Source organism: Momordica charantia (assembly GCF_013281855.1).
Source record: "Momordica charantia cultivar OHB3-1 chromosome 3 unlocalized genomic scaffold, Mcharantia_2.0 BLBB01000003.1, whole genome shotgun sequence".
Lineage (NCBI taxonomy): Eukaryota > Viridiplantae > Streptophyta > Magnoliopsida > Cucurbitales > Cucurbitaceae > Momordica > Momordica charantia.
In genome coordinates, this window is record NW_028275161.1 from 13,916,562 (window position 1) to 13,934,987 (window position 18,426).

General features: G+C 37.0%; 1 protein-coding gene across 4 annotated transcripts in view; it reads right to left on the reverse strand.

Annotated features, from left to right (window-relative positions):
* Positions 1–18,426, reverse strand: part of LOC111024543 (tRNA synthetase class I (I, L, M and V) family protein) — a 32,080-nt gene extending 13,654 nt beyond the window's left edge. The window contains exons 1-7 of one of the 4 annotated variants that reach the window (XM_022302249.2): positions 18,277–18,426; positions 16,944–17,565; positions 12,089–12,154; positions 11,798–11,941; positions 2,356–2,579; positions 2,052–2,217; positions 999–1,112 (exon numbers count right to left, since the gene is read on the reverse strand). In XM_022302249.2, the coding sequence (XP_022157941.1) occupies positions 999–1,112; positions 2,052–2,217; positions 2,356–2,579; positions 11,798–11,941; positions 12,089–12,154; positions 16,944–17,477 (1,248 nt within the window). In that variant the 5' untranslated portion in view covers positions 17,478–17,565; positions 18,277–18,426. Of the gene's footprint in view, positions 1–998; positions 1,113–2,051; positions 2,218–2,355; positions 2,580–11,797; positions 11,942–12,088; positions 12,155–16,742; positions 16,806–16,943; positions 17,566–17,671; positions 17,863–18,276 lie in introns of those variants that run through there. The other 3 variants (XM_088121316.1, XM_022302250.2, XM_022302251.2) reach the window with 3 other exon arrangements.

Sequence of the window (18,426 nt, forward strand, 5' to 3'; positions counted from 1 at the left end):
TGCCACCTCAAACTTTGGTTTTGTAGTTTTTTAAATTTTTCAACAGATCATGAGCGTCCGGACCAGCTTGCACACACCTCGACTAATCTCACGGGACAACTACCTGACCCTACTACATTTGGTTGTCAAGGTAACTTGTACGATATTAAATCCTAGGTAGGTGACCACCATGATTTGAACCCATTTCCTCAAAGCCCTTTCACTGGGTCACACCATAATGGTTTTCTCAACAGATATTTGTTCTAAAAGATATTTTTCAAGTTCCCTAATTTTCTTACGTATTGTTTCCAGTTCTACTTCTAACTAGAAAACTGGTAGTGCTTTTTCATGTATTATTTATTCAACATTTTTTTTCCCACATTTTTCCTCTGTTTTATTTAATTTCTTTTCTTATTCAAGTATTGTTTTCGGGCTTACCTATGGAGTTTATGGCCGGAAGAAAGGATAGGGTCTTCAACGATAAACCACACTCTTTTGATAGTTTTTTTATAGAGTTTTGCTATTAGCTCTTGGGTGGTGTAAATTCTTCCACTCTCCCTTTAACAACTACTCTCTTAATGATCTTATTACAAGTTGGAAGGTTTTCTTGTAATTGTCCTTGCAGCCTTTTGTATATTTCATACCATCAATGAAGTATTTGTTTCATATTAAAAAAAAAAAAAATACTACACTTTTTTTTTATATAAGAAACTTACAAGGTTTTTGCTTTGCCTTGTATGGGAAAGAGGTAATATGGGAAAGAGGTAATCCGCTTCTAGCTTTTGCTTTGGCTTGTATGGTTGTATCTAATTATAATTGATTAAAAAAAAAGTATGATTATATCTAATTGATTGGTTTTCTATTTGTGTGCTAGGGTTCACATAACCAAAGAGTTCCTAGGTCAGTTTATAAGAATTTTCATATCACGTCTTGATTCTCTCTCTAGATGTAATGATTAGATATATTCCATGAAATAATAATTGAAATTGAACATTTATAGTGTACAAAAAGGAACGTACCTTCACAGCCTCAATTATATCCTTGTCTGCATCCTTGACGTAACGTCCAGAAAAATCAGTAATCTTTGTCGTAAAGCAACCATCGTCATCGACTGCAACAATCAGATTCTCACCCTATAGGCAAATGGCAAAAACACAAGCAAATATAAGACAGGAAATGAAAATGTAGAGTAACATGTCCTTAAAAACAATTGGAGTCCCTTTTCTGCAATGCTATTGACTTTTGTTTTGGCTCCTTTGATTTAGTTTTTTTCCTTTTTAATTTAATCCTTCACGAAAGTATGGTTTGTCATTTAAAAGTATATATATATATATAAAAAAAAAAAAAAAAAAAAGAGAGAGAGAAGAAACGAATACACTCATTTTTAAAAACAAACAATCATTAAAATGTCTTTATAAAAGTTTTTGGTTTGCTATATCAAAGTTGTGGAAATCAGTAAATTAAGCATACCTTTTTCAGAGTGGAAACTGAAAGGCGAATTTACTTCTGGAATGATGTGTGGTTGGGTAATTCACTAAATCCTCTTTAAGAAGTAAATTTTCTTGCCTTTTTGGTGTAATTACTAAACAGAATTGTTCCATTCATGACAGTTGGGACAACTTTTATGTCCATGAACCCAAATTTGGCATGCACGTAATTTGAGGATTTTTAAAGACAAATCTCTTGCTTGGAGAGAGCGATTTTTTACTTAGCCAAAATTAAATTGTCTCATTGGAGCTCCAAATCTTACTTCTTAATCATTATTCTCTCAATGATATTTATTGTAATTGGGAAGCATTTGTTTTCCCCTATGGTTTGTTGCTTTGTTTTTTAATTTCTCCATTTCTCCCTTTTGAGAGATGGTATCCTTGAACACTTTTCATTACATCCATGAAAAGTTTCATTTTTTTTTGTTCAAAAATAAAAAATGTTAAAACACAAACAAAATGGGAGACTTAGCTTGGTTGACCTTCAAAATGCTAATTACATCAAGTAATCCATCGATACTTTAATGGTCATCAGCAATCATGTAATGTGGAGTCATACAACACTTACTAATAATAAACACAAACCTTATTGATTACTTGGTTCTCAATGCAAACGCGATAATCATCTTCACCAAATGCAGGAGCACAATGAACAATACCCGTACCACTATCATCAGTGACATAACTATCCGCAACAACTCTAAATGCCACATCGGAAAACTCTTTAAAGTAATCAAACAATGGCTTGTATCTGCAGAAAAAAAATATTTTTTTTAAATCCTTCAACGCTATAGTGGCTACAATTTCATTAACATGCAGGAAACGAAAAAAGTATAGCAGCTTTGCTAAAATCATCTAGAAACATATTAATATTAATGAAATTGCTTACTTTTTACCCACCAGAGAAGCTCCCAACACTTCCTCCAATACCTCAAATGAGTCCTCCACTGGGTTTTCTGTTTTCGAATTTGAGGATCCCTTTGTCTTAGGATTTGATTTTTTAGAAACATTAGTAGAACCATTTGGTGCATTCACTTTTGGTTTTTCAACAGGTAGAGCTGACAATCGAGATTTAGCAACCACAAAAATTTTTCCAGACACCTTGTTGCGAACCTGGTATTTTTTCCATTACATTAGATTATCAATTAACAAAACACGTAAGTAAGGTACAACAGTCCCAAAAAGAAAACAGAACCAGAAGAAAACCAAAAAACCAGCCCTAACATCATCAAACCAACCAGGAAAAGTTATAATTGACTTCGCTTGGCAGATTTTGAAGAGCATGACCTATCTATTTTTTTTTTCAATAAGAAACGATACTTTCATTGAGAAGAATGAAAAGAGAAACAAAAGAAACCTGTTAGAGTATATATGGGGGAGCAGTCACAGGAAGATGATACATTTCTTGTCTATTCTATTGTCTCTACTTCTACTGAAGAACTTCCTAGCAATCCATCTCCCTCTGCGCTCGATCCTTCTCTCCCCACTATTACTCAAGTTTATTCTCGTCGGCAACCTCCTACGGACTCATGTCCTATACCAGAAGCTTCTTTGCCTGTGGATCCAGGAACAAGTGATGACCTTCCTATTGCCCTTCGAAAAGGTAAGCGTAAGTGTACTTATCCTGTTTCTTCTTTTGTTTCAAATAACCATTTATCATCATCTACTTGTTCGTTTATTGCATCCCTTGAATCTGTATCTATTCCTACAACTGTTCATGAAGCTTTGTCTCATCCTGGTTGGCGGGCTGCTATGTTGGAGGAGATGACTGCCTTAGATGACAATGGTACTTGGGATTTAGTGTCCCTTCCTGCAGGAAAGAAACCTATCGGTTGTAAATGGATGTTTGCTGTTAAAGTTCATCTAGATGGATCAATTGCCCGTTTGAAAGCTCGCCTTGTTGCTAAAGGATATGCGCAGACTTACGGAATTGATTATTCTGATACTTTTTCTCCAGTTTCTAAATTGGCTTCTGTCAGGTTATTCATTTCATTGGCATCTATTCACCATTGGCCCTTGCATCAGCTTGATATTAAAAATGCATTCCTCCATGGTGATCTTCAAGAAGAAGTTTATATAGAGCAACAACCAGGTTTTGTTGCTCAGGGAAGAATGGAAAGATATGTCGCCTTCGTAAATCCTTATATGGGTTGAGACAAAGTCCGCGACCATGGTTTGGAAAATTCAGTCAGGTGATTGGGAATTTTGGAATGAAGAAGAGTAAGTCAGATCATTCTGTTTTTTATAAAAGATCTGAGTCTGACGTTATCTTACTAGTTGTATATGTTGATGATATTGTGATTACTGGTAATGATTCATCAGGCATCTTATCACTCAAGTCTTTTCTTCATGGTCAATTTCATACTAAAGATTTGGGAATGTTGAAATATTTCTTAGGAATTGAAGTAACAAGGAGCAAGAAGGGGATCCTTTTGTTACAAAGAAAGTATGTACTTGACTTGTTAACTGAAACAGGAAAGTTAGCTGCTAAGCCGCGTAATACTCCAATGATACCTAATTTATAACTTACAAAGGAAGGAGAGTTGTGGAAAGATCCTGAGAAGTATAGGAGATTAGTAGGGAAGCTGAATTATCTTACGGTTACAAGGCCAGACATAGCTTATCCAGTCAGTATTATGAGTCAGTTTATGAGTTCTCCTACGACTGACCATTGGATCGTATTGGAACATATTCTATGTTATTTGAAAGGTGCTCCTGGACGTGGCTTGTTATATAAAGACCATGGTCATCTTAATATTGAATGTTTTTCAGATGCTGATTGGGCAGGTTCTAAGGAAGATAGAAGATCAACCTCAAGATATTGTGTATTTGTCGGAGGTAATTTAATTTCTTGGAAAAGTAAGAAACAAAACGTGGTGTCGCGTTCGAGTACTGAATCAGAATATAGAGCTATGGCACAGTCGGTGTGTGAATTAGTATGGATACATCAGCTGACTGAATTGGGATTTGGCATCACCACTCCAATAAAACTTTGGTGTGATAATCAAGCAGCTTTTCATATTGCATCTAATCCAGTATTTCATGAACGAACCAAACACATTGAAGTTGATTGTCATTATGTACGTGAGAAAATACAGCAAGGATTGGTGGCTACAGGGTATGTGAAGACTGGAGATCAGCTAGAAGACATCTTTACTAAAGCATTGAATGGAGCACGAATAGAGTATTTGTCTAACAAGTTGGGCATGATTAACATATATGCACCAACTTGAAGGGGATTGTTAGAGTATATATTAGTATATTTTATATTCTTGTATTAATATTAATTTGTCCTTTACCTTCTCCTTATAGGATTAGGTCAATCTTGTATATTTGTCTATATATATAGACTTATATATATAGACTTTAATAATGAGAATACATCATATTGGATTCTCTCCAACGTTAGTCTCTACAAAACCAAAGGGGCCTACAAAAAAAAACCAACCTCGAGAGGAGTCACTTAAAGAAACGGACTCCAATCCAAAAGAATGAGACCTAACGGATAATTACAAAAGGCCTTAGAAACAGAGCCCCATAAAGAAGTATTAAATCTAATGAGATCCCAAACATAATCAACCGATTTCTCCAGCTCCCTAAACAGCCTATTATTTCTCTCTAACCAAATCCCCAAAATAGCAGCCAGAAAACAGGTCTGCCACAAAAAATGACCCTGTGACGAAAATGGGGGTGTAACAGCACCTCCTCCATCATCCCTCTACAATCTCTGGAACGGACCCAAGACAAGCCAAAGCAATCAAAGAAACGGAGCCAAACATCCTGAGCGAATTGACAACTCCATAACAAGTGCTCCAAATCTACAGAGGCATTCCTACAGAGAACGTACCACTGCGGGCCCAGACAAAAGGAAGACATTCTTTGGATATGATCTAAAGTATTGACTTTCCCAAGTAAAACTTGCCACCCGAAGAATTTAATCTTCTTCGGAATCTTAATATTCCAAAGAGAGTTGAACCAACAGGTCAAAGGGGAAGAAGGAGAAAGGGAAATCAAAACATCAAAATAAGATTTACAAGAAAAACCTATCGAGGGGTTGGGGGACCACACCCTCACATCCTCCCTCCCAGCAAATAAAGACACCTCAGACAACAACACCAACAACTCGGACACCTCTAAAGACTCCCGATTCGTCAAAGGACGAGAGAGGCCCAAAGAAATGGAATTAAACTCCCCCCAAGATTCAAAATCTCGACCACCGAAAGAAGCCTATTTTCATATAGAAAATAAAGCCGAGGGAAAGCAAGGCACAAAGGTTTATCACCAACCCACGAATCCTCCCAGAAATAAGTATTTTGACCATCCCCCACAACAGCACGAAGAGAGAGCATGACCTATCTATATACCTGCCAAGTAAAGTCAATTCAAAATTGACTAATATCTCTTCAAAATGGCAGGTTCTGATAGGTCATGCTCATCAAAATGAAAGTGTTGAAATCATCCGCAATCAATGATTAATCATAGAAGCATGCAAAACAGCATTGGAAGTAGCCATACTAATATTGGCCCTATCACACCAACCAAATTTGAACATTCCAACTTCTCTCCAACTGTACTAAAAGCGTCAATCGATCCATCCAGCTTCTCACCAACCATATTCAAAGCACCATTCAGCGCATTGTTGACAGAGGCATATAAAACAGCTCTAGAGTTTAAATCTAAAGCGTGTGAATCATCATAAATGCCCCCAACCCCCTTTTTTTTATAAGAAACATTAAAAAGGTAATAGAAAAGGGGTACCGGGTACGTCCCCGAAAAGATACAGCCAAAAGGCGGAGGGTAGAGAAAACCCTCCCCTCAAAACTATACAATCAATTGTTTCCAATCTTGGAGAATAAGTTGGATGCTGTAATTACAAAAAAAAACTTTTTGTGGGAAACACTCCATCACGAAGCAACATTCTTAATATTCATACAAAAAGAATCCATCGAGGACGATGTGTTTCCAAAGATCCGACTGTTTCTCTCCTTCCATAAGAGCCAAATAAGAGCACGAGCAGCACAATTCCATAAGACACTAGCTTTTCCTTTTAACATAGCACCCCCGAAAACCTCAACAATAAAATCATCAATTTTCCTAGGAAGACACAAGGAAAGGTCTATTTGAGAAGCAATAAAAGACCAGCCACTTGTAGCATAAGAACAATGGAGGAAGAGATGATCCACCGAGTCTCCATTTCTAAGACAAACTACAAACAGGGGAGAGGTTCCATGTAGGACATTTCCTTTGCAGCTTATAGTGTAAAAAGAGATCATATCCTTAGATGACTGCTCATGTTACCTAATTTTCTTATCTCTCAAAAAATCCAATGCACTATTCAACCGATCATTCTACTCAAGAAACTCAAAATTTCTGGTCTTTTCATCCAATAAGAAGACACGTAAAAGTTAAAATAGAAGTTTAAGTACCATCATAATTCATCCAACAGAAGGTTGAAAAGCAACTGACTTTCATTCTAGATAACAAAAGTAGAATAGTCTAAAACATGTCTCTTAACATTTTGGGAATTTGAGGCGTCAAAAGTTCTGTTCTTGATGGCAAGGAAACGAATGCTGAAATTTAAACTACCAGCTTATCAAGAGCTGAATCATGCACCACCACCTCTGCATCACTTCTTTTTTTTTTTTTAATGAGAAACAGAACTTTCATTGAGAGAAATGAAAAACATACCAAAAAAACAAAGAGGGCATACAAAAAAACAGCCCAACAAAGGGGAACCCCTAAATAAAAGGGCTCCAATCCAAAAGAATGAGACCTAACTGATAATTACAAAAGGCCTTAGTGACCGAACCTCATAAGGAAGTATTAAAGAGATACTATTAGAGATACTAATAAGGCTTCCATGTTCCTTACCAATAAACTCAAAGGTTTCCTTATTCCACAAAGAAAGAGACAAGTCTCTTATTTAGGTCCAACCCACATTGCTTTCAATTATTTCTGCCTTATCATGCTTATAAGCACATCTGTTTTCAATCAAAATATGCAAGCCTCTCCACCTTCTTCCACACGCCAAGACTCCCACAGCTTGACAATTTCCAAATTTGAGAAAAGTTTTATCAACAGCAAAAGGACAAATAAACAATTCCAAGAAATTTCTTTCAAAATTATTATGAAAATAACTCTCCAATCATAAAAGTCCAAAGAGTGTATTCTAGTGATCACAAATAATTTATCAAAATGCAAGGCTACTACTTATTTATCCTTCTTATTCTAGAAATTCTTTGAAATTGCATCATCTTTAGACTCAAAGAAAGGCAAAAGGGTTGGCTTAGCAACCCCCTTAAAAAATGCAAAAAAAAAAAAATCTCAGTTTTTAGGAAGAAGAAAAAAAAACATGCTGAAACAATTTTTTCATAAGAAACGGATATGTATTAATCACAAAAGGAATAGACCGCCTAAGGGCAAAGGGTGAAGATTACCCTATCCCAAATACTTTTTTTTAATAAGAAACATACAAGATGTATTCCATTCGAAAAAGGGACCGCCTAAAGGCAGAGGGTTGAGAAAACCCTCCCCAAAGAACTATACAATCACAACTTTCCAATTCCATGTAATCATTTGAAAATTGTAATTACAAAAAACCCACCAAGAAGCTGTATGCTGTATATTCACACAAAGAGAATCCACCGGGGACTTCTTATCTTCGAAAAGTCTACTATTCCTTTCTCTCCACAAAAGCCAAAGTAACGCTCTAGCTGCACAATTCCAAAGGATAAAAGCTTTATCCCTAAGGGGCCTTCTCCCGAAGCCTTCTGAAATAAAGTCATCTATCTTTTCAGGGAGACAAAAAACACTCCCAAAATGGAAGCAAAGTGAAACCACACTGAAGAAGCCACCTGGCAATGGAGGAAAAGATGATCTAGCGTCTCAGAATCCTTGCTACATAACAAACATACCGAAGGTGAGAGGGTCCAGGAGGGGAGTTTACGCTGAAGTTTGTCGGCAGTATTAATCCCTCGATAGAACATCGACCACAAAAACACTTTAACTCTCTTTGGAACCTTAAAGTTCCAAATCTGTAATGAAATGGAAATATTAATCTTTGGAGGAGGGGAAGTCAGGGCCAAAAAGGCTGATTTAGTTGAAAAAACCCCACTTGGATCCTCCTTCCACCACATTTTGTCTTGACCCTGCCCTAGCAGCACTCCATCCAGCTTTTCAGTAAAAGTAGTCCAGCTATCTAGCTCTCTGTCGAAGAGGTTTCTTCTAAAAGCCAAATCCCATGTTAGAGAAACAGGATTCCAACATTCTGAAATCGGTGCACCCTTCTTGTTGGACAACATAAACATCTTGGGAAAAACAGTGGCAAGGGGGGAGGAGTCTGCCCAAGTATCTTCCCAAAAAAGGACTCTATTTCCCGAAGACACCTTGAAAGCTACAAAATTCATAAAAACATTGCGAGTGCTTTCAATATCTATCCAAGGTCTTCCAATCGAGGAGCCTGTGTTGCTTCTAATGAACCACTCATGAGAATCCACCCCATAAATGGCAGCAATAACCCTTCTCCACAAAGCCTTTCCCTCTACCGCAAATCGCCAAAGCCACTTCATTAAAAGAGCTTTGTTCCTCAACTCAAGGGAACCAACTCCAAGGCCCCCCTGCCTAGTGGGCAGTGCTGTCCAAGACCATTTTACCAAATTTACCAAAGGCCTATGGGTGCCTCCATTCCAGATAAAATCCTGAATCAATTTCTCCATTGCCTTAATAACAACTCCAGGAGCTTTTAGAATCGAGAAATAATAAAGGGGGATACTATTTAACACAACTTGAGCCAAAGTTAGCCTTCCTCCTTTGGAAAGGAGTGGTTTCCATTTATGGAGCCTTTTACTCATTTTCTCCGGCAGAGGCTCCCAAGAAAACTTTCTTCTATGATTTCCCCCAAGAGGAAAGCCCAGATAAGAAAACAAAAACAGGAAATTCTCTACCTTGGAGCCAAAAGATGAAGCCCAAACAGCTGTTTCTGAGGGACTGCAGTTGATTCCTATCAAAGCTGTTTTTGTGACATTTAGCGAGAGGCCCGATGCCAACATAAAGAAATTAATCAAACACCACAATTCCAGATTCTGTTTAAGGAAAGGGCTAAAAACCAAGATATCATCAGCATATTGTAGGTGAGTAACCTCCACATCATTAGTTCCCAACTTAAACCCCCTTAATAATTCTTTTCTCATGGCAAAAATGTATCAACCTAAATACTAAGTACTAAGTAGTAAGAGCTTTACAATCGCTTATAAACAGGCTGGTTCTTGTGGTTTGTGCATCACCACGAAGAAGTGTGTCATATACTATCACAAAAAGAATCCACCGAGGTTGTTTTCTCTACAAAGAGCCGACCATTCTTTTCTTTCACAATCAACTAAAAGGGCACGAGCCACACAACTCCAAAAATATAAGCCTTTCGTCTAAGTATCACACCTCCAAAATTCTCCACTATCAAATCATCAACTTTGTAGAGGAGACAAAAAGAAAGCCGATCTCTACAATAACATAGGACGAAGCCCTCGATACAAAAGAACAATGTAAGAAAATATGATCCAACAATTCCTCATTCGAATTACACATGCTGCAAATAGAGGGGGGAAGGTACCAATGGAGGTAATGTCGTTGGAAACTCTAAACTATATTTAGACTTGAAGTACCAAAGGAATAACTTTGGGACCTTAAAATTGCAAATAAAATTTACCACCAGAGCTTTTTTCTTTTGTGTTTTGATATCCATGAGTGTCCATGCCAGCTTACGCGCACTTCGACTAATCTCACGAGAATGACCCTATAACATTTGATGCCAGAAAACACAAAGGAATTAATTCCTAAGGTAGGTGGCCATCATGGGATTTGAACTCATTCCCTCTCACTTTTTCCTAGTCCCATTGGACCAATGAGCCACCCATAATGGTTACGATCAGAGCTTTCAGCCTAGCCAAAAGGGAAGTGAGAAGGGAGAAGGTAGATTTGGCTGAGAAGATACCACTACCCTTGTCTTTCCCCAACAAAATCTATCCATTCCTGCCCTATGTAGAAAAGATCAAGTTTTTCCATGAAAAGAGCCTATATATAAATCTCTATATCCAAAGAGATCCAAAGAAAAAGCTGACTCCACCCAACAATTCGCTATTAGGCAATCCTTTTACAAATTCAGAAAGAGAGCAGTAGAATCCAACCAGGCATCTTCCCTGAACCTTATTTTTCTCCCATTCGAAGCTTTAAACATAACCTAATTGAGAAAACCATGCCTATTTTTATCAATCACCATCCACAGCCTCCCTCTAGCGGACCCCTTTGCTATTTTCGCCAACCAACCATTAGATTCCACCCCATATATGGTTGTTATAGTCTTCCTCCAAAGGCTATCTTCTTCATGGGCAAATCAGCAATATTCACCTATTTCAAGAAACCAACACCTAAACCGCCATGTTGCGTGGGCAGGAAGCTCATTTCCACTTGACCAAATCACTCCCCTATTTGTAGGTACCTCCACTCCAAATGAAAAGTTTTTCGATGGAGTCAATTACATTGGCAGGGGCCTTCAAGTTTGGAAAAATAATACACTAGAAAGCTATTTAATATGGAATGCGCACAAAGTTAACCTACCTCCCTTAGATAGCAACAACCTCTCCATATATCAAGTCTAGTTTTCATCTTATCCACCAAAAGGATCCCAAAAGCTGATTGTGTGTTAACTTCCCCCAAAGGAAAGCCTAGATACAAAAAGGGAAGCTTTCTACTTCGCAACCAGTGTATATTTGAAAATCAGGCTGCTTATGTGGGAGGAATGCAGGTCTAGATCATAGTGACTTACTGGATGAATGGAAAGGAAAGAAGAAAAAGAAGGCTCTTTTAAGTTTGAAATGCTTATGAAGCGTTGATTGGAGCTTCTTGACAGGGATTGATGCTAGGTGAAGATGTTGTATCCTGGTATCCAATGTGTCTTTCGGCCAAATTAATGGTATTTCCAAAAGGTGCACAACAATGCATTCTTGCACCTCTATATACGTATCAGGAAAAAGCAGCAGCACTAAGCACCTATATATATACTTGCCTAGCCGTTGGTGTCAAACTTGATAATATGGCTACTCAAGTAATATATACAAGGTTGAAACAAAGAAGACAACATTTCAAAGGGCATCTGAATCTTTAATCCAAGGATGTAAAACAAAAGTCATCTGCATACACTTTATCCAAAGTTAAATTTAAAAGTCCAAAATAAACAACAACAGAGCCAAATTCGGGTATAGAGAGCTTAAGATCAAATTAATTATAAGTTCGCTAATACCACCAAAAAAGTAAGATAAAATAAATTTACACCATCTGACCTTCACATAGACAAAATTTGCATTAACACAAAGAGCAAGATTACTCGGAAGGGTCCATGGAGTAGTTGTCCAAGCCACAAAAGCCGCATTTTGGGGATCCCCGAGTATTGGAAAAGCTACCATTATTTCAGGATCAGGAACATCCTGTATAAGGTTGTACTCTTAGACATTGAAAATTATTCATGAAAAGGTTGACTAAACATACATGTCAATGGTTTTGATCTATAAAATAGAAGATTTAAATCATGTGTATTGCAAGGATAATTTCCAATCGAACAAAAAGTCACAAACCTTATAGCTCTGACCAGCTTCAAAGTTTGAAAGTGGTGTCTTGCAACCAGTACTATATGGCATGACCTAAGGAAAGCAATGATACAAACAAATTTATAATTGAACTCATACCCAATAATGAATTAAAATAATTGCAGTTAAATAAAAATAAAAGTTCTCCAGTACCTTGAAAACCTTTCACAGGAAATCAGACAAACTACCAATATAGTTGAAAACATAAACAGCAGAATAAGAAAAAAGGCATGGAAGCATAAACATACACATCAGCAAAAGTGTACCATTATGATGTAGAATGTATTCTTTATATGTTCTCTGTAATCGGCTGATTTTACTCCTGTTGTTACCATGGTGTTGTTACAAAACTGTATCATTTCATGTACTTAAGAATACCTTTCACCATAAATAATTAAAAAATAAAAAGGCAACTTGAGCTGTTCGTAACCAGCTTCCCCTTTTTGGTTCAAGTTGTTTTTATCAAATTGATTCATAACCATGGTCTGGCCTATTGGCAGGACCGGCTTAAGGTATAGACGAGTGAGGCGATCGCCTAAGGTCCCAAATCTTAGAAGGCCTCATATTTTTCATATACTAGTATATATAATATAATATAATATTGTTATCTATTTAATTAGTTTTTACTTATAAATGTACTTTGGAATATAAAATAATATATTTTCCAAGGATTTTGTTCTTATGATATTGAAAATACAAACTATAATAAATATAATTCTCTTGAGAAAAATCTTTAATTAAATATAAAACCCATATTCAATCCGTCATATAAATTTCTCTAGATTTTAATTATTAATTTTTTGGGAAGGAAATGGGACTAAACCCCATCAAACTAAGAAAAAATGATAAGATGAAAAAAATGACAAGACGGGGCATGGAGACCTCATTACATACGCAATCAATAGAGAAAAAGAGACTAACCCTTCACAAATATGTAAACCTAAGGGAAGAAACACTGTTTGGCTAGCAAGCCAATCTGCACAAGAATCGGCTTCACAATAAATTTGTCGGATACTAACGCCCCATTCTCGAAAAAGGAGGTTCTCAATATTTAAAACCATAGACAAAAAAACTCTCAATTCTAATTTGATACCTTCAAAATTTGCTACTTTTATCTTTTTCTTCATGTTTAACACCTTTCAAACTTCATTCAAAAAAAAAAAAAACATTAACATAACCCTTCAAACTCTCTCAAATTTTAGAGGATAACCCTTCAAAACTCACAAGATGATATGTGGCCTTAGGCAAAATTTTGGAATGATAACCCTTCAAAACTCTCTAAAAAAAACGTTCATGCACAAGCTGTACGGATACTCACGAATTTTATTTTTAAGAAACAGTTTCACTGATGTATAAAATTATAAAATGGGGGAGAAAACCCCAATCCAAGGGAATTACAAAAGCCTCTCCAATTGGACAAAAGAGTGTTTAAGCTATAGAAATGAAAAATAAGGGACAATTTACACCAATTAATGCCAATAAAACTATAGCACCAAAAGAACGATCAAATGGGATCTTCAAATATCCTTTGATTTCTTTCATTCCAAGTCATCCAAAAGAATACTCAAACAAAATCGTTCCAGAGAAGCTTTTTTTCTTTGTTGAATGGATACCCCAAAAATTTGGTGGTGAGGAGAGAAGATTGGTCATTAGGAAGAACCGTGGACCAATTGAATGATGATAAAAGCTCATTCCAGAAGGATGTTGCATAGTGACAATGGAGGAAGGGGTGACTCTGTGATTCTAAATTGGACTGCAAAACACCAAGATGACAAGATGAAAGTAGAGCTATCTTCATTCATAGGGATATAAGATATGGAGGTTAACATTTGGAGGATGATCAAAAATATTGAAAATCTCTTCAATCTACCTGAGTACATCACAATAGTTGAAGGAAAAAAAAAAAAAAAAGTACTGGTGGCTTACAACTTGAAATCAGGTGCATGAGTTAGGTAGGATCAACAATAGCAATAAACTTGTCCTAAGCTTAAGCAAAAGGAGATGATTGTTACATGTTAAAAAGAAATGTTCCAATCCAACGATAAGTAGCAAGTTTATACAAGTCTTTCCCTTTGTTATTTGCCCTCCTCGGCCAAAAAGATTCTTCCATTAGAGAAGCCTGGTGTATGGTCTATGAGTGAGAATAATGGACAATCAAAATGGAAAGACAACTCTCAAGAGATAATAGGCAAGTAATCTTGGAGGGGCTGAACAAAGAGAGCAATAGATGGATAACTGAAAATTTTCCACTAGAGCTTTAAACTCATTGGTAGTACAAGAAATATCCATTAAAACCAAATGGCATGCTGCTCAAACCAGTGGAGGGCCAAAAACAGTACCTATTCAAGACCTAACACAAGAAAATGCTTTGGATGTGACCAAGCAGGCCACTTATCAAATAATTGCCAAACAAAGAAAGCAAATCACTATAATAGAAGCAGCAGACCAAGCATGAGCATGAGGAGGTAAATGAAAAAATCACTAAAGAAGCAGCCTGTTGAGAAGAAGGAGATGAGGGGAAGCACGTGGTCTGTGTTTTACAAAGACTTGCTAACACCAAAATCATATCCTAATTGTACACAGAGGTGCATAATATTCAAGACAAGGTAACGCTATGCATTTGTATCATAGACAATAGGAGTTGCAGGAATGTAGTATCCATGACATTGGAAAAAGATCTTGGATTAAAGATTGAACCTCACTCCAGTGTACACAAGGTAGTAGTAACGGATAAGAAATCAACAATAAGTTAAATGTGTACTATCCCTTCATCTGTTGGTTAACATTACAAAAATTTGGTAATATGTGATGTTATTGAGATGGATGCCTCACACCTACCAGATATAACAAAGACACCCTTGATAATTTTTTCTTTATATCCGTGAGTGTCTGGACCAGCTTGCGTGCACCTCAACCAATCTCACGGGACAACCGCTTGACTCTACTACATTTGGTTGCCTAGGTAACTCGTAGGATATTAAATCCTAAGTAGGTGGCCACTATGGTTTGAACTCATTCTCCTCTAAGCCATTTGCTATTTACATGGACCCTTATTGACCCCTTTAGACTACACCATGATGGCTAAAAGACGCCCTTGATAATTAGAAACCATGACTAAGTAAGAAAATACTATAATTCTTTTATTGGGCCCCTTCTTATAGGTTAATCCCTATTTGTCGAGCTCTTTTTTTTTTGTATGTTCTTTATCTATTCTTTCATTTTCTCTCCATGAAAGTTCGGTTTCTTTAAATAAATAAATAAATAATAGTATTACCTTCACTAAACAAACAAAGCCCATCATAACAAAATCCAGTATGAAATCTTTTTCTATACTCTTTTTATCTTCGTCAAATTAATTTAAAAATTCATGTACAAAAAATATTCTAGTTCTTCTGATAAAAGAGTTGTCTGAAACAGAAATTCTCAATACAGAGTAATTATAAAAAGGACTTAAACCCAAGTTGACTTCCTAACACCCCCCCCCCCCCCCAAAAAAAAGACACTTTTACTTACAAATTTTCAATACAGAGTAATTATAAAAAAAATAATAATAATAATAACAACATACATCAGGCTCTAACACAACATTACGTTTTATTATTCTGGGAACCCCTAACATTATCAACCCAAGCAAGTATCAAAAATAACATTATCAACCCAAGAATGAAAGTATCAAAAATCACATACATCAGTGCTCTTACACACAATGTTTTAAAAGGCTAAAGGCGGCCTCGAGGCTTTTTCTCTTGAAAAGGCGAGGCGTAAGCCTCAAGGCGGTATGAGGCGTAAGCCTCAATTTTAATTAAAAGAATTAAACAAATCCTAAATTTGTGTGGTCAAGTATTACCAAACATAATAGTTATATAAAATTATCAAAATATCCACCTGTTACTTGTCACTGAAAAAAAAATTCTAAAAAAACATCATAACATCACTACTAAAAAATTCTAAAAAAACATCATAACATCACTACTATTATCACCAATAGAACTTACTTATTCTATAAATTATTGTCTTCAATATTTTTTATTTTTAAAGTCTAGGTCGTAAAAGTAGTAATAGATTGAATTGTTACAACTCCTGCTTAGGATTCCATACAAAAAAAACCTTGATATTTTTTAAGAATTGGAAAAATTAATAGTATTCTTGTAATCATTACACGAGGCGTATACTTTAAGCCTCAGTGCGTTTTCAAAGAGGCGTAAGCCTCTTCTATGCGAGGCGTAAGCCTCTTATAGTCCAAAGAAGGCGTAAGACTTGAGGCTAAAAGTTAGAGCCTTGCCTCGAGGCGGGCCTCAAGGCGTAAGCCTCAAAAGCCTTTTAAAACATTGCTTACACAACATTATGTTCTATTGTGGGATAATAAACATGAGCCCATGACATTGTCAGATCACACAGTCCAATTCAATGCAATGCAACCCAAGCATGTATCATCTCCTTAAAAAAAACCATATAATATATTTCTCTCCCAACTCCCACACAACAACTAATGACTTGATAATAAATCTTCAATGCAATAACATACCCAGCTGCCTGCTCCAAATTCCCATTCTCTCAAACAATCATAATCACATCATGTATATATCTTGGATGATCAATTGCAAAAATAATATAACAGTGAATCAAAAGAATTGAGGACAACCTCCAAATCCTATATCTCATCAAACAAACTGAATTGTCCCCCAGGTTATGAAGACCCTCACGAACCAGCATTGCCTCCCCCCACCCCCCAACCCAAAAAAATGTCATGAAAGAACGATGAAGCAAGTCAGAGTAATACAAGTAGTCTTTAGTAATATTCGCCAGAACTGTGTAAATAGAGATGGATTATAAGCCAACTAACCTTGAAACCTTTATAGACAAGACCTTTCTCGTAGAGCTGAGAGAAAACCCACCAAACACTCTCCATGAACTTCAAGTCCATTGTCTTATAATCATTCTTAAAATCAATCCAGCGTCCAGTGCGCGTGATAATTTTCTCCCACTCCTCCACATACCTCGTGACAATACTTCTGCATTCTTCGTTGTACTTGTCAATCCCCATCTTCAACACATCGTCTCTCCTCTTGATCCCCAGCTTCTGATCAATCTCGTTCTCAACAGGCAATCCATGGCAGTCCCAACCAAAGCGACGAGTTACATGATGACCGATCATGACCTGATACCGGGTCACAATGTCCTTGATGGTCCCTGCCAATATGTGCCCATAGTGTGGGAGACCAGTGGCGAATGGAGGCCCATCATAAAAAATGTATTCAGGAAGGTCCTTGGTGCGTTCGAGCTGGGTTTCAAAGGCCTTAATATCTGACCAATACTGAAGCACCTCCTCCTCGTGCTTAGGGAACGAAAAGTCCTTACCCTCACAGACCTCATCCATGGCGGCACTACACTCTAATTGAAGAATAGGGTTTGTTCAGAAATGGCAGTGAGAGTGCAAAAGAACAAGAATTTCCCCACAATTCAATCTGCAGAGTTGGGCAAGAAATGAGAAAGATGTTGACTTGTAAAGAAAAACAAACACTCGTAACTTTGCAGCAAGAAAACCAAATAGATAACTGGAAAACACTGAACTTGGAATCTAGAGTGACAATTGGAGAAATACCCGAGGCTGGGGGAGAGAGTGGCTTCGCCCAAGTTAACCTAGTAGTTCCTACCTTCAGCGGCTGAGATATTGAAAATGGTGTGTGATTAAATTAAGTAGCGTTTCTTTTTCTAATAGTACGTTGGTTTGGCTTTGGTCAGGTCAGTTCAGTTTTAAGGTAATAAACACCCAGTTTAGTTCTTATTCCCCTGAGTACACAAAAAATGAAAATTTAGAAAAATAATCCTTTTTCTTAAACGGAATTTCATTAATAAACTAGGGTCACATCGATCGGTTCGATCGGTCGGCTTTGAACGAACCGACTTTTTTCCTTTCTTTTACAACTTCTGCTGTTTGCTTTGGGTGCAATTAATCCAACTTGAAAATCAACCCAAATTAGAGAGTCCATAACAAATCTTAGTGTTTGCTTTGGGTGCAAGTGCGAAGAAATCAGAGAAGAGCCATGGAAGGGGAGAATGGTTCTACTTGGGCAATGGGTAACACAGAGTCGAGAAGAGTTCAAAGTGACGAGAAAGAACTCAGAGAAGAGCCATGGAAGGGGAGAATAAGCATATAATATAAATTAAGAACTTACTCTCCCGAACTCGGATTCAGCTTGAAAATGGATGTCCGGCGCCGATTGGGAGCTGCGAAATCTGCGCGGCGGCGGCGAGGTGGGTTACAGGGAGAGGGAAAGAACAGAACAGAACTACAGAAGTGAGGGAGGGGAGGAAGGCGCTGAACC